Genomic DNA, 13,588 nt, shown 5'->3' on the forward strand with positions numbered 1-13,588 from the left:
GTGCAGCTCTGCGCTGAGCCTTGTTGTTTGGCGGTGATGTGCAGTCAGTCAGTCAGTCAGTGGGAGGAGAGACCAGAAGAGGAGCGGGGGACAGGAAGGCTGGGTGGACGGAGCAGAATCGCTTTGGTTCCCCGTGTGTCGCTGATTTTGAAGGAAAGCGGCTGAGAAATCCCCGAGCTGTCCTCACTCTGAAACGGATTTTATTTATTCTGCCCCCTCGTCATGTGTACTCCTTGTTGTATCGCGCAGGTGAGTAACAATAGCCGACCCTGACTTACTGTTGTGTGAGTGCGTGTGTGTTTGTTGCTCTTCAGCGGTTTGAAACGCTGTAACAATGAGACGTGCTCAACGTTGACCCTTCCCGTATTGTTTACTGTTTTTTGTCCTCGTCTCTCGCCGTTTACCGTCGGCTAAAGCCAGCCAGCCTCTGTCCCGAGTCTCGGTGATTCCCGTCAGCCTTATTGAGCTGCCTTTTAATGTAATAACAGCGCGAAATAATTAATTATAACCCCCATTCTTCCTCCTCCTCCTCCTCCTCCTCCTCATTGAGCTGACTGGATAACTTCACTGTAAAGCCGTTAGAGGACAAAGCAAAGCGAGGCAAAACTACGGGAAATGTGGCCGTTAATACAGAAATGTGTTGACGGGTACAGCCAACAACGAGCCATGGCTGTGATTAAGTGAGTGCTGTGGAGGACAGTTACACTTCTTTTTTAAGCACATCTTATTCCCCAGCTCCTAAAACACTGAAACAGATGAAGGAGCTAAAGAAGAGGCTAGCCAGCTGTGGCTCGGTCTAACTATTTACAGTTATTTACGTATATAGGTGCTGAAAGGCTCTGCTGAAAAGTAAACATAGCTATATACCCAACAAAAACAATAAGTCTGTCTTTGTCTTGGTTTCTTTTCTGTTTCGGCACCGTTTTAAATGTGCTATGTTGCTTTTTAAAGGACAGTTGTTTTGTATCTGTTATTTTTGTAATTATACATCACTAAAGCAGTACTTTTGGGTTGCATAATGTGTGGATTGAAAGCCAACCAGATTTTTGATTACTTTTTGATGTTTAAAGGATTGTTATTTTAAAGCAAACAAATCCCCTAAAGCCACATATGTTCTTGTTTAAATTTAGTTTGTTTTTTTGTGCCCTGTAATAACAGTAGCGTGACTGTTTGGGCTATTGATTGGTTATAATACATTTGCTTGCTTTTGCTGCTTTAAATCATTTGTGGATATTTGATTTGTTTGCTTGCATCACTTTTATGAGAGGTGCTAGTGCCGTGAAGCTACAGAAATACTTTAAAAGGGTGGTGGTTCAGAGTCAGAGAGGTTTCCTTTCATGCTGAGCGTGTTTTCTACAGCTTACAGATTGGGCTCTGACCAGTGGGTCACCACTGCTGAGCTGATCTGGCTAGGAATTTAATTACATATGCACATCCCTAAACTGAGGGAGGTCACTTCTATTTCCTGCTCTTTTCACAGAGTGGGATTAAAGAGGAAATGAAGGGCAAAGAATAAGATCAGTTTTGTCTTGCTGTGCTGGTGGTGTGCTAATCCCTGTCACAGACACCCCGTTTACTTGCCATCTCTATTAAAGTGTATGCTTGCATTTAACTTCATGCGTGTGAATATATTTGCCACACTTGAGGTTCAGAGTGGCACAAACTGGTGTGTGGTCTGTTAATTTCCTCCCTGGCTTGAAGGTTGAAATTAGACAAGGGTGGCTGTTGTTTGGGAGAGATCTGAAGGCAGCAGGAAGCACGACGTGGGAGCAGCTCACTTGTAATTTCTCAGTGGGATCAGGGATGTATGCCATGTTGCGATGGGGGCAAGGGCAGGTTGAAGGCTTTAGCTCAGCGTTGAGTGGAGTTCAGAGCGCTGCAAAGTGTTGGCTGAAAGTGTGGTGAGAGCACTGAAATCATGTGGGTGTCTTTACGCATCACAGCCATGGAGCAGTCACCCTTACCAGGGTACAAGAGTCAAGAGGATGGAGTGTCACTTTCTGCAAACATACTGATAAAGAAGTCTTCAGGCCCTCGTTGGAGTGGTGAAAAATCAGAGGAAGTGGTTTGTGAAGAGCCAGCACCGCTCATTCAAACAGAGCTGACCCATCCGTAAATGGGGTCATGACACAGTAGCTGTAAAGCAGCAGCGGGGGTAGGTGATTACCTTTTAAACTCGACTTGTAAAACCAGCCTTAGTGAATTCTGCCTGCAAACATCTGGAGCACTCCTATCCAAAATACATTTCTGGCTCTGTCATATGATCAGAATTACTCTCTAACTGTGTACACATCAGAGATGTCTGCTGTTTTCAACTTCCCCTCAGGAATTTTGCTGTGGTCAGCAGCGAGCAGCAGGAACTTGTTTTCCCAAACCGGGACATGTCTAGCAGCCCTTCATCCCTTTTGTTTCCCACTGAATTGCCACAAACCAGTGTTAATGTCTCTTTTTCAACCTCCCCCTCATCACATATGTCTGTGTCTCTGTAATTTATCCTTGATTATTAGCTGGTTGTGTTTTGAAACTCACAACTGATTCTGAGAAGTGAAACGGACTCCCGTGTGAACAAAAAAAAAAAAGTGATACCGCCTTGTATCTTGACCATCTTCCTGTTCTTGTTTAGTTTGGTTCCTTTGCTTATTTCATGACAAACACCTTCATCTGCTAGAATTTGTTCATTTTTGCTCCTCGCTGTACCACTTTTTTTTTTTTTGTCTCTTTTGTTACTTTCTTTTCTTTTCTCTCCACCGGACTAAAGTTTCTCTGTGTTGGTTGTAGCTAGGGGGGTATATTTGCCAAGAGAGAGAGAGCAAAGACCTCCCTTTGTGTACAGGAAACAGTGGAGTGATACATTTTTGCTGTGTGTATACAGCTGCCTAGCTATATAGACAATAGTAGAGCTGTCACTCAACAGTATGAGGGAAAGGGGAGTAGATCTTGGTCTGGAAGCTTGGGCCAACTGGACATGTGAGGAAGATCCCGCATTGTCTTCTGTTGCCCTAAATTTTATTTTGTTTGCTGGTTTCCCGTAACCCGCCTGCAACACAAAGCATTGTAATTTGAGATAACAGGGTGTGTCAGAGCTAGTGGCTTCTCATGATTCAATGTGCTTTGAACAGTGGCCGCTATCATTAAGCTTTAACCAGCAAAAAGTCCCAAAGATTTTTAAAGCAGCCAGCTACAGTGTAGTCTGTAAGGATTTGTGTACCAAACTAAAATAGGGCATGGAATAAATAGTGCATAAGATGTGACGAATGAGCGAATCAACATGAGGTTTAAGCTTGCGGGGACGTTGTCGCTCCACATTGTTCCAGTCAGGATGTTTTTGCCTGTTTTCATGAGTCATTCCTGTCAGTGTGTGTGTATGTTTTTCCCAGTTTGCTGTTGGGTGTGCATCATGACACGTCTGCTGATAAACGTAAAGTCACAATCTGAAATCTATACAGCAAAACACAGATACCGAATACATTTATTCTTTTAGAAATCCAGAGTCTGCCAGATGGACTTGTTTACTCACTGTCAGGACTGGTGTCAACTGGCTCTGTATCTGAAATCCTCATTCTCCTTTGTGGTCCTTACAGTGGTATAGTGTACGACCCATTTCTCTTTGTGTTGCATAAGCGTGGCTATGTGCGGTGGGGTTTACCCCGGTGGGTTTGATTTAGGCCACCCTTTCCATTTCCTGTTTGCACGATGCTCCAGTCCTTTTCATCGTGGGCGCTTTAAGGATGAAAGGCAGCAGAGCATAAAAGAGGGGTGAAAGGAATGTAATCCTCATGAAATCAAACAGCTTACAGCCGTCGCAGATATCGTCTTTGGGTGGAATGCAAGACTGTCGCGTTTGTTATGCAAGTGTCCATCTTTAGGCCAAACTCCCTGTCAAGGAAGCTAATATTATTCAGACTTATTCAGCTTCCTTATTTTAAATGTGATTTTTTGCTAGGTGTATTCTCACCGCTGTGTCCCATCCACCCCGTCTTGATGGATTCTGAGTCAGTATGTCTTTGTGTAAAAGAAAGGCAACATCGTCTTTGCCACCACCTCTAGAAAAGCTGAAGCACTGAGGGGTCAGTGACAAATAGTTAAGGACAGCTGAAGAATACAGACAAAGGGCGAAGAGGACAAAATAAGAAGAAGAAAAGAAATGACATCACTAAATCTTCCAGTAACATGTTGGGGAGGATGAAAGGAATAGGATTAAAATAATGAAACAGAGAGTCTGGTGACACGAAAAAGGGAAACGTGAAAGTCCCACAATCACAGTGTGGTGAGGTTTTTTGTGTGGGTTGTGAGAGTCTAGGCTTAATTTAACTCTAGACCAGACTAGTGCTTTGCTAGTAGCCATGTGTCATCTTTAATGTGTCATGGTATGCCGCTCTATGGGACAGATGGGGGAACTGCTGTTGATATTTAAGTAGGGCTGCAAACTGCTGATCCGCCAACCACCTGTCGATATCCTGGTGGGGCAGTGGAGGAGGTGGTGGGTGCTTCATCGAGTGGGTAGGGTCAACGCTGGTTTCCATGGATACCCTTTTGTCTCTGTGTGTGGTGGAATTCCTCGAGACGTTGCCCCTTCTCATGACACCCCCTCTCTCTGTCAGCTCTGCAGAGTTTACCGTTGGGCCCTCGTGCTGCGTGCAGTCCGCTGGTGAAACACCCCCTAACTAATTAAATCTAAACACCCTCACAACCTAAATTGTTCTGTTTTTTTCTTGGTTACTTTCAGTCTGTTGTGGCTAATTAATCACCCATTGAGGAAACCGTTTATTCTCTTAAGCTGTGTGTTGAGGCCGGGAGGCACATGGTTAGATTCAAGGCTGCAAGCCCGTGTACGCATGAAAGCAGAAATAAGCACATTTGACCTTTGTGGCAGCGTTTCAAACGTCTTGATACAGTTTGCCAATACTCAAGCATTGGTAAACTGTGTACAGATGTACACCGCTGGACTGTAACTGGGAATAAACTGTGTTCCCTTTAGCTTGAAGTATTTGCCAAGTTTATAGGCTCATCCTTATTCTCATGCTTGAATAAACCAACACGGTTGGTATTTCTCCTATACTGACCTCTCTTCAATGGCTCCCAGTTAATTGAATTTAAAGTCCTCCTCCTCAGGTACAAGGTGTTGATTAATCAGGGCCCATCTTATCCTAATGACCTCATAGTACCATATCACCCCATTATGAAGTCACACACATCTTCACACCTGAAGCAGAATTTATGGTTCAGCAGAAGTAGCACGTTCATGATACATTGACAGTCCAGGGATGGCCCGTCTGCTTGCAGGGAGTGCTTGCTGTCGATGAAGACATTGTATGTCTTCTATGTGGTACAACCGGTTTTAGGACACTTTTGCTTTTATGCTGTTGTTGTTTGCCGTTTCACGTTTCTGCCAATATCAGTACTGGTACCTTTGATTCAGCAATCAACTGTATCTTTTTTCAGTGTTTAATTCATTTTGAAACGATCAATTAAAAAATCTTCCTCTTACACACTAAGTCCATACTAGTTGAAACATTTTATTATTTACTTAAAATGTTAGCCAGCATAGTGAAAAAAGGACAGATTCTCTGGCAACAACTTTTCCAACAAGCTAAATACTTGAAGAAGACGTTGATGATGCTGTCTATGTCTTACTAAAAGTTTCATCATCATTCTTCATTCTTTTACATCTTCTTTTACACCGTCGACAGACGTGCTAACATTAGCTCCAGGTCTTCCGCTGTTTGGCTTTCATTCTATCAAACACAATATATAAATACCCATAAAGCAGAAGCTTTATGGGTATTTTTGCAGAACTGAAGCTGGCATGTGATTGTTTGTTTGTTTGCTTTGGGGGATTTTTTGTACATTTTGACCACCTACAAAAGAGTCAAACAATTCAGTGTTTACATGTATACTGTAGAGAGGCAGTAAAACTAAAACGGTGCTACTTGTAGACCAGACAGTGTTGCAGAGCTGCTTTGTAACCTCAGTACACCCTAGCTATATTATACACTTACATAGGACACAAACTCCTAGCAGTAAGATAAGGCCACTGTTTTGACTAAAATACAAAGTGACGTGATCTCACTAGGATGCATTAGCATGTCTGTAGGGAAACGAAAACATATTAACCAACATAGCATCAGATAAACACTCATTTCCGGTGTTATACAGGAAGACACACTGCTTTAAAATGCAGATGCAGAAAGACGTATACATAAAAAATATTTTCATCTTTTAATTTTAAGGCAAAAATTTTTAAATGTGGGCACATTGGCCTATAAGCTAATGCCATTAGACAGTGTGCAACCTTCATTGGATGTTCCAGTCCACAGAAATGGCACCGTCATTATTGCCATTTGCTTATAATTTACTGCCTTTCACCTAATGCCATAATTACAGGAGCTAATTTCATAGCTCAAGAAAGATTTTGCTCTGTCCCAAAGGAGGAGAGTGGATTAATTTAGAAATGGAAATGGTGCGTACAAGCCCTCCACCCCGACTAAAACTCTGTTGTGGGAAGCAGTCAGGCATGGTGAGAACTTTGGTGCCACTGCCACCACACCTGACTGCTCCCCATAACAAAGTTTTGCTTCTCACCATAGAAGTTTATTCTGCATGGTGAGGGGTAGGAAGCTTACAAAAGCAGGGTGGGGTGGCTACAGAAAGACCCAGTGCTGTAGAATTATAGAGCCTCTTCTTTCCTGAAGGACACAAGGCCCGCCTTTATGTAACTGTCCTCCTCCTATATGACCGCCTATCAGAAGAAACAGAGTAGGCCTGTGTGTGTGTGTGTGTGTGTGTGTGTGTGTATGTGTGTGTGTGTGTGTGTGTGTGTGTGTTTTCAGACAACTGCCGTCACTGTCTTGTAATCCTCAAAAGTTTCTTCTGTGAAGGAAAGAGAGGGCTCTGACTGAAGCATGAATGGGGATCCTTTTTTTATGTTATTCACTGTTCAGTAGAAAACAAACTCAGTTAAGTGCTGAGTGTAAAGCATGGAAAGCTTTTTAATACAATGAAGTTTGCCCTAATACGGTTGCACAACACCACTGAAACTCATCTGCAATAGCAAACAAAACTGTTTGGTTTCCCACAGACCAGACAGATTTGAAACTGCTGATACTGCAACTAAAAGTAAAAGATTTGCAATGCATCTCACGAAGACAACTCAGGAAACCTCCTTTAACGTTCCTTGTACGGTTCATTGACTAAGAGGATTTAAGCTGAGAATTTTAGTTTTAGATCATTTTGTTATCTCTGCTGTGTGCATGTTGCATGTCAGTCTGACCTGGTCCTGTTATTCTGATAACAATTATTTCTTTCGCATGCAGTTTGCCATAACTGAATAGAGTCTAAGGGTGGAGTGTTAAAATGTTCATAATATGATATTTGACTTTATATCAGTTGAAGTGATGGGATTAAATATGACCTATAACTATCAAACATTTCATACTGTGTGCAGATATCATGGCATGCACGTCTTTTCATCCATGTCTTTTTATCCCAGGTTAGAATGTAGTTAAATGGACTGGTTCCTGTATAGTAATTTTGTGCTCGAATTGAGTACTCTTGAGAGTTTTATACAACACATTAGCACCGTTTTCTATGTAATATTTACACAGTCCAATAAATTGATCGGAAGTAACTCTGGGTTCTTGCCCAGGAATACTTTTAGCACGCAGGTATTCCTGGGCAGTCTCCTATCCAGGTACTAACCAGACCTGACAAGATTGGGCATGCTCAGGGTGGTGGATTTCAGGGAATATTTTTCTACCAGTTTACTTTTATCCAGTGAAACTGCTGAGAGAGATAACTGCACTGACGCCTGGTTTTCCCAGCTCCGCCACAAAACACATAACGTCTGTATGAGAAGCTGCTTAAGAGTGATAATAAAGTTGTTGTTGTTGTTGTTGTCCCCCTCTCTCTTCCACCTTTTCTGCCTTGTTCTCTGCATGCAGCTGGCCTGCTGCTGCGGCTCAGCGGCCTGCTCGTGCTGCTGTAAGTGCTGCCCAAAGATCAAACAATCCACAGGGACCCGAATCATGTATGCCTTGTACTTCCTGTTGGTCACCGTCCTCTGTGCTGTCATGATGTCGCCCACTGTGGAGCAAGCGCTGAAAGAGAACGTGAGTACATATATCACATCATTCTCTCAAAATGCATGCACACTCTTTGTTTTGCCAACAACCCTCCCCACCCCCAAAATGTAATTACATTATATATCAATAAAGGACTTAAGTAGGACATGCTCAGTGGATGGCATATCTAAAAAAGAAATAATAATTGAAGTAAGTTTTTTTTTTTTATTTACATTAATGTAAACTATATTATAGATTATGACTCCTGGGTCTTCAGTAGATAGAAACAGTTGAACATGGTGAATTGGTCCCCGTTCACCATTTCCCCCATATATGCTGTACAAACTGCATTATAGAGGGCCAGTGTGTTTCTCGATAGGTGTGGAGTCTTCTTTAAGATATTGTTAAATGTCATCCTGATGGCTGTGTCCCGTGTGTGTTATTTCTGCCTTTTTTTTGTCTCTATAAGGATTTTTTCCTGTCTTTGAAGTCTTAATTCTGTCCCTCGCTTTTTGAAATGTCAGCTCGCAGCCTCTGGTAAACAAAAGAATAAAAACCTCAATACTGTGACCTTTTACACAGTTTCGCCTCACTCTTTAGTCTGTACACTCTTTTCCAGCTTACTTCACACCTTTTCACCTCCTGAAAATGAAACTGAACTGAGCGGAAAGTGTAACAAGAACAAAAACATTTTGAACCAGATTTTGTCATGTGGTTGAACAATTTTGTTCACCGTCTGCTCTAAACAACAAGGCCAGCAGCCTCTATGCTAACACCGCCGATGCTAACAGGAAAAATTAAAATTTTACAGCATTGCTATGGGCAAAACAGACATCCTGCTATTTTAACAGATATGTGTATCTACACAGCAGCAAGGCCACAGCTCTGAGGACACGAGTCTTGGCTGGTAGGTTTTGTTTGTTTTAAGAGCCTATCAAGCCTTTGAAGTGGAGACGATAAACTCTTTCGTGAACCTTTGCTTTCTTCTCTGAATGAACGAAATGAAAGATGACCTCCAGTGACTGTTTCTAAAAAAAAAAATCCCATTAAACTGGAATGCCACGATAACGGCTGTTGTCTGCTACAGTATAGTTATCCTTGTCATCTGGGAGAGTCAGACTGTCAACACAGTGTGTAGATATAGTCTGGAACAAGGTCTCAGAGGTGATGTCCTGGTTCACTGATACACTGCTCGCTCGCTGACTCACATTTTATATTGATCTCAGGATAAACAGGAAATAATGATGTTTCTATCTCTGGGAAAGATGTCTTGAGCTGACTGTGTTACCATGGCACTGGCCAGGCTTGCTTGAGTCAAAGTGATATTTGTAGGTGATCTTCTTTTTTTTTTTCACCAGTCTCCTTCTTCTGCAGTTTTTCTTCCTTTCTGCCAGTGTCTACAGTGCAGTAATAAAACTACTCCCTACTGTGTGTCTCTTTGTGAATGGAGCCCCTGGAAAAGACTCATCCAAGGCACAAAATGGCCTCTGGTAGCCCCACACAAAGCCTACTGACTCACACACACACCCATAAACACACTGTCAGTCACACACCGAGCACAGTGGGAAGTCCCAGCTAAGAGAGCAGTCATTGTGCGTATGAGAGCGCCGGTCTTTTCTCAAGAGATTTACAGCAGTCCGAAACAGCCGGCCCCATTTCCCTCCTTAATCACAACACCATGGACATGCTAATATGGTCCTTAACCTGAGACAAAAGCTCCAAAAATGGGCTTTTTGCCTTACGTTGTGATCTGGCTCTGGACTTTGCTAACACAATGAGGTGATGACAGCTCAATCCGCCGGCATCTCACCCGTGTGTCCAACTTTCAAGGATTCTGCCAGTAATTAGTAAAGCCGAGTTAAGCAATTTATTATCCCCAAGTAAAGATTTGAAACGCAGTGTTTGCCTGAAAAGCACGTTTTGTACTCGTCCCACAGCTCGTTCCGGTGAAGGGGAACGACGTATCGAGACTGGCGGTTATCGAATTCAAAGTGTGTCCCTTCTGTTGGCTCTCTGCCGCAGTCTTCTGTTGAATGTCACAGCAAGGTCCTTATCTTTGCTACCTTAACTCCAGTTTTGTATTACGCAGCTCACTGTAGTTCTGAAAAGTCTTTCGCAGTTTATTTTAAGAGGAATCTCCACGTTTTTCTTGCTCGTGCTGTCTGTGTTCTCCCCTCTTCCCATTTCCTCTGACTCGCTGACAAAAGGTGGTTAATTTATTCATCCATGTCCTTTGTTTGTGTACACTGACAGTTAGTTGTAAGGCCCCTTTAACAGGCTGTAGAGAGTGAAGGATGAAAGAGGGCTCCACAGAGAGAAAGAGGGGTTGTTGTTGCTGCCTGTTCTCTCTTTCTGCTCCTTTAGGGGCGTGACGCTCAGAATAGATGGACACTATTGGGCCCTTTCACCGAGGCCTCATACTAGACAAACATGAGCAGAGGTGGGTTGCTTTTCACTGACATGACATGATGATCTAATTTGAGTATTTTGGGGGTTTTGGGTTGGTTTTTTTCCTCCAATTAGATCCCCTTCTACGCTGAGTTTTGCCAGACAGTGAATGCAGGAGAAGACTGCAAAACTCTGGTTGGATACGCTGCTGTGTACAAGGTGTGCTTTGGCATGGCCTGCTTCTTCTTCTTCTTCTGTATCTTCACTATACGGGTCAACAACAGCACGGGCTGCCGGGCAGCCGTACATAACGGGTAAGAAGAATTTGTTTAATCTTCTATCAAAAAAAGCAGCTGCATTCATAATATTGAACAAGAGTCACGAGTAAAGGCAACACGAGATTTGTTAAATTTGTTATTTTTGGATTTATTGCATTAAATATTCTGTGTCTCAGTTGTCAGTAATCATTGTTTTTATGGTGTAATTTTATCTGCATTTTCCCCTTTTTTATAACATTATCACCGTCTTGATTCAGATTCTGGTTACTGAAGTTTATCGCGCTGGTGGCGTGTTGCGCTGGAGGCTTCTTCCTCCCCAATGAGTCAACATTCCTGGAAGGTAAAAGCTGAACGCTCAGCTTGAGGCTTCAATACTGTAAAGTTTTCTTTTAAAGCTTAAATAAGTAAAGTGGTGCATAAGGTAACCTAACATAGAGCTGTGTAAATGTATGTAAAGTAACAAACAACTTCCTGTGTCATCTGACCTGAGTAAACTTTTACAAATGTCACTGTAACTCTATCTATTTATGGAGCACAATTTCAATACTGGCACAGCTTGCCTGGCAAGTAGCTCTTGTCATCAGTTAAACAATTGTCTCTGTCTCTTTCTCTTCTCATTTTGGCTCAGTTTGGCGCTACATAGGAGCCGTTGGCGGGTTCATTTTCCTCTTGATCCAGCTCATGCTGTTGGTGGAGTTTGCACACAGATGGAACGCAAACTGGTGAGAGCAACATTTCTTCTCTCATCACCTTCCTCTTCAGTCCCTGGTTCACTGTGTGAAATAAGACCACTGTAATGCTTTTTGTTTGACTTTTAAGAAATGCAGAAAGTGTGATTTGGTGGGTGGAGGGCAGGCCTGGCAGCAGGCCAGTGCTGTGTTAGATTCACAGGATGTATATGGTTTAGGACTTCCTACTTCCTACACACAAAATCCAGCAGATTGGTTTCTAAAAACCAGCACAACCTCTCAATAAAAACAGATTTTCAGATCAAGAAAAATCAGTGAGAAGGCACAAAGCTGTATTCACTTCTTCCCTTTTAGTTGAATTCTTTTATGTGCCTTTTTGTTTTTCTTAACTTAACCTACACCATTCTGTTCATATTTCATGCCTGCACAGTGTGATCGGGGTCACTTTTGTCCAAAAAGTCCCTCGTAATAAGTGTTTATAGTGAATTTTGAAATACAGATCTACTGAGAATGCAAAAACAGTTTATATGCAATTTTTTTACTAAATTAACACAATTCATAAACTTCCTCTACATTTTTGTTTTATTTTATTTTTCCATGTTCCCAAAATGGCTTCAGTTAACTTTTTTCAAGAGTCTAGTTGTTGTTTTCAGTTCAGTTTTGGTTAGCTATAATAACCTCGGCTCACACTCAGTGTTATTTATAATTATTAGTAATCATTCAACAACGCTTAACACTTAGATCACAAAAACTCTGCATATTGGGCCATGAGTGTATGTGAAGGGCCCTTTATGTTGTTTTACTCGTCCCCACTTACACTTTGTCACCACTGACCCATTATAAAGTACCCACAGACAGTTTCATGAGTCCCTAAAACCAACACTGACCCACACAGGTAGAACTAAAATTGAGTCAAAGGTGATCTGGAAAAGCATGTGATTTTTTTCCTCTCTTAGCTTTTCGCTCTTTCTGTTTGCAGGTATTCAGGAGTGAAGTATAACCGCCTGTGGTACGCAGCACTGGCCTTTGTGACTCTGGTTCTGTTCAGCGTTGGAGTCGGAGCCGTAATCTTCATGGGTATTTTCTACACTCACCCCGAGGCTTGTCTACTCAATAAGATTTTTCTGGGCATCAACGGCAGCCTCTGCCTCGTCGTCTCCCTGCTGGCCATCTCCCCGTTCATACAGAAACGTAAGGACCTGTTCTACCAGGCACAGCATCGAATTTGACTCAGTTAAATTAAAATACACAAATTTGCATTTCAGGTGGGGCTAATAGTTGTATAGCCTAGAAGTTTCATGTGGCAAGATGTTTGTAATACAATACACGATTGTGGCTCAAGAGTTGGGAGTTCGCCTTGTAATCGGAAGGTTGCTGGTTCGAGCCCCGGCTTGGACAGTCTCGGTCGTTGTGTCCTTGGGCGAGACACTTCACCCGTCGCCTACTGGTGGTGATCAGAGGGCCCGGTGGCGCCAGTGTCCGGCAGCCTCCCCTCTGTCAGTGCGCCCCAGGGTGGCTTTGGCTACAATGTAGCTTGCCATCGCCAGTGTGTGAATGGGTGGATGACTGAATGTGTAAAGTGCTTTGGGGTCCTTAGGGACTAGTAAAGCGCTATACAAATACAGGCCATTTACCATTTTTACTTAATAATAATAAGTTCTTATAGTATTATTAATATTTGAATGAAAATTCCCACATTTGTGTCCCTGCAGTGCAGCCCAACTCAGGACTTTTGCAGCCAGGAGTCATCACTGTCTATGTCATGTACCTCACCTTCTCAGCCTTTTCCAGCAAGCCAAAAGAAAGTGAGTATGCACAATAATGCATCTTCACATTGGTGATCACATTATTGGGTGTCAGCTTAAAAACTGATTATTTATGTTAAGTCACAGGTTAGGCTTTGACAAAGTTAGCATTTGCAAAGCTCTTATGAACACCTTCTCATGTTCAATACACCCATCCATCCTTCCATGGAGAGCTGTTTGCCTAATGTACAGTCATTTAACTTTGTTTACAGCAGAATTTGAGGTTTTTTTTCCCTTAAGTATGGCAGCAATTAACCATGAACAGGAAAAGAGATTCCCACAAGCACATATGCACATGCTGTGAAATGGAAACTGTGCAGCCCAGCAAGAGCAAAGTTGTTCACAAAGCCCACCACCTTTGTTTCTTT

General features: G+C 42.5%; 1 protein-coding gene across 2 annotated transcripts in view; it reads left to right on the forward strand.

Moving 5' to 3' along the window:
• The window catches only part of serinc5 (serine incorporator 5), a 17,853-nt gene continuing 4,265 nt past the window's right edge, over window positions 1-13,588 (forward strand). Inside the window, exons 1-7 of one of the 2 annotated variants that reach the window (XM_082553848.1) lie at window positions 1-249; window positions 7,941-8,108; window positions 10,584-10,762; window positions 10,984-11,066; window positions 11,355-11,448; window positions 12,395-12,606; window positions 13,128-13,220. In XM_082553848.1, the coding sequence (XP_082409974.1) occupies window positions 223-249; window positions 7,941-8,108; window positions 10,584-10,762; window positions 10,984-11,066; window positions 11,355-11,448; window positions 12,395-12,606; window positions 13,128-13,220 (856 nt within the window). In that variant the 5' untranslated portion in view covers window positions 1-222. The remainder of the gene's footprint in view (window positions 250-7,940; window positions 8,109-10,583; window positions 10,763-10,983; window positions 11,067-11,354; window positions 11,449-12,394; window positions 12,607-13,127; window positions 13,221-13,588) is intronic. The other variant, XM_082553847.1, reaches the window with a different exon arrangement.

Source organism: Aulonocara stuartgranti, assembly GCF_965226115.1.
Source record: "Aulonocara stuartgranti genome assembly, chromosome: 12".
Taxonomy (NCBI): Eukaryota; Metazoa; Chordata; class Actinopteri; order Cichliformes; family Cichlidae; genus Aulonocara; species Aulonocara stuartgranti.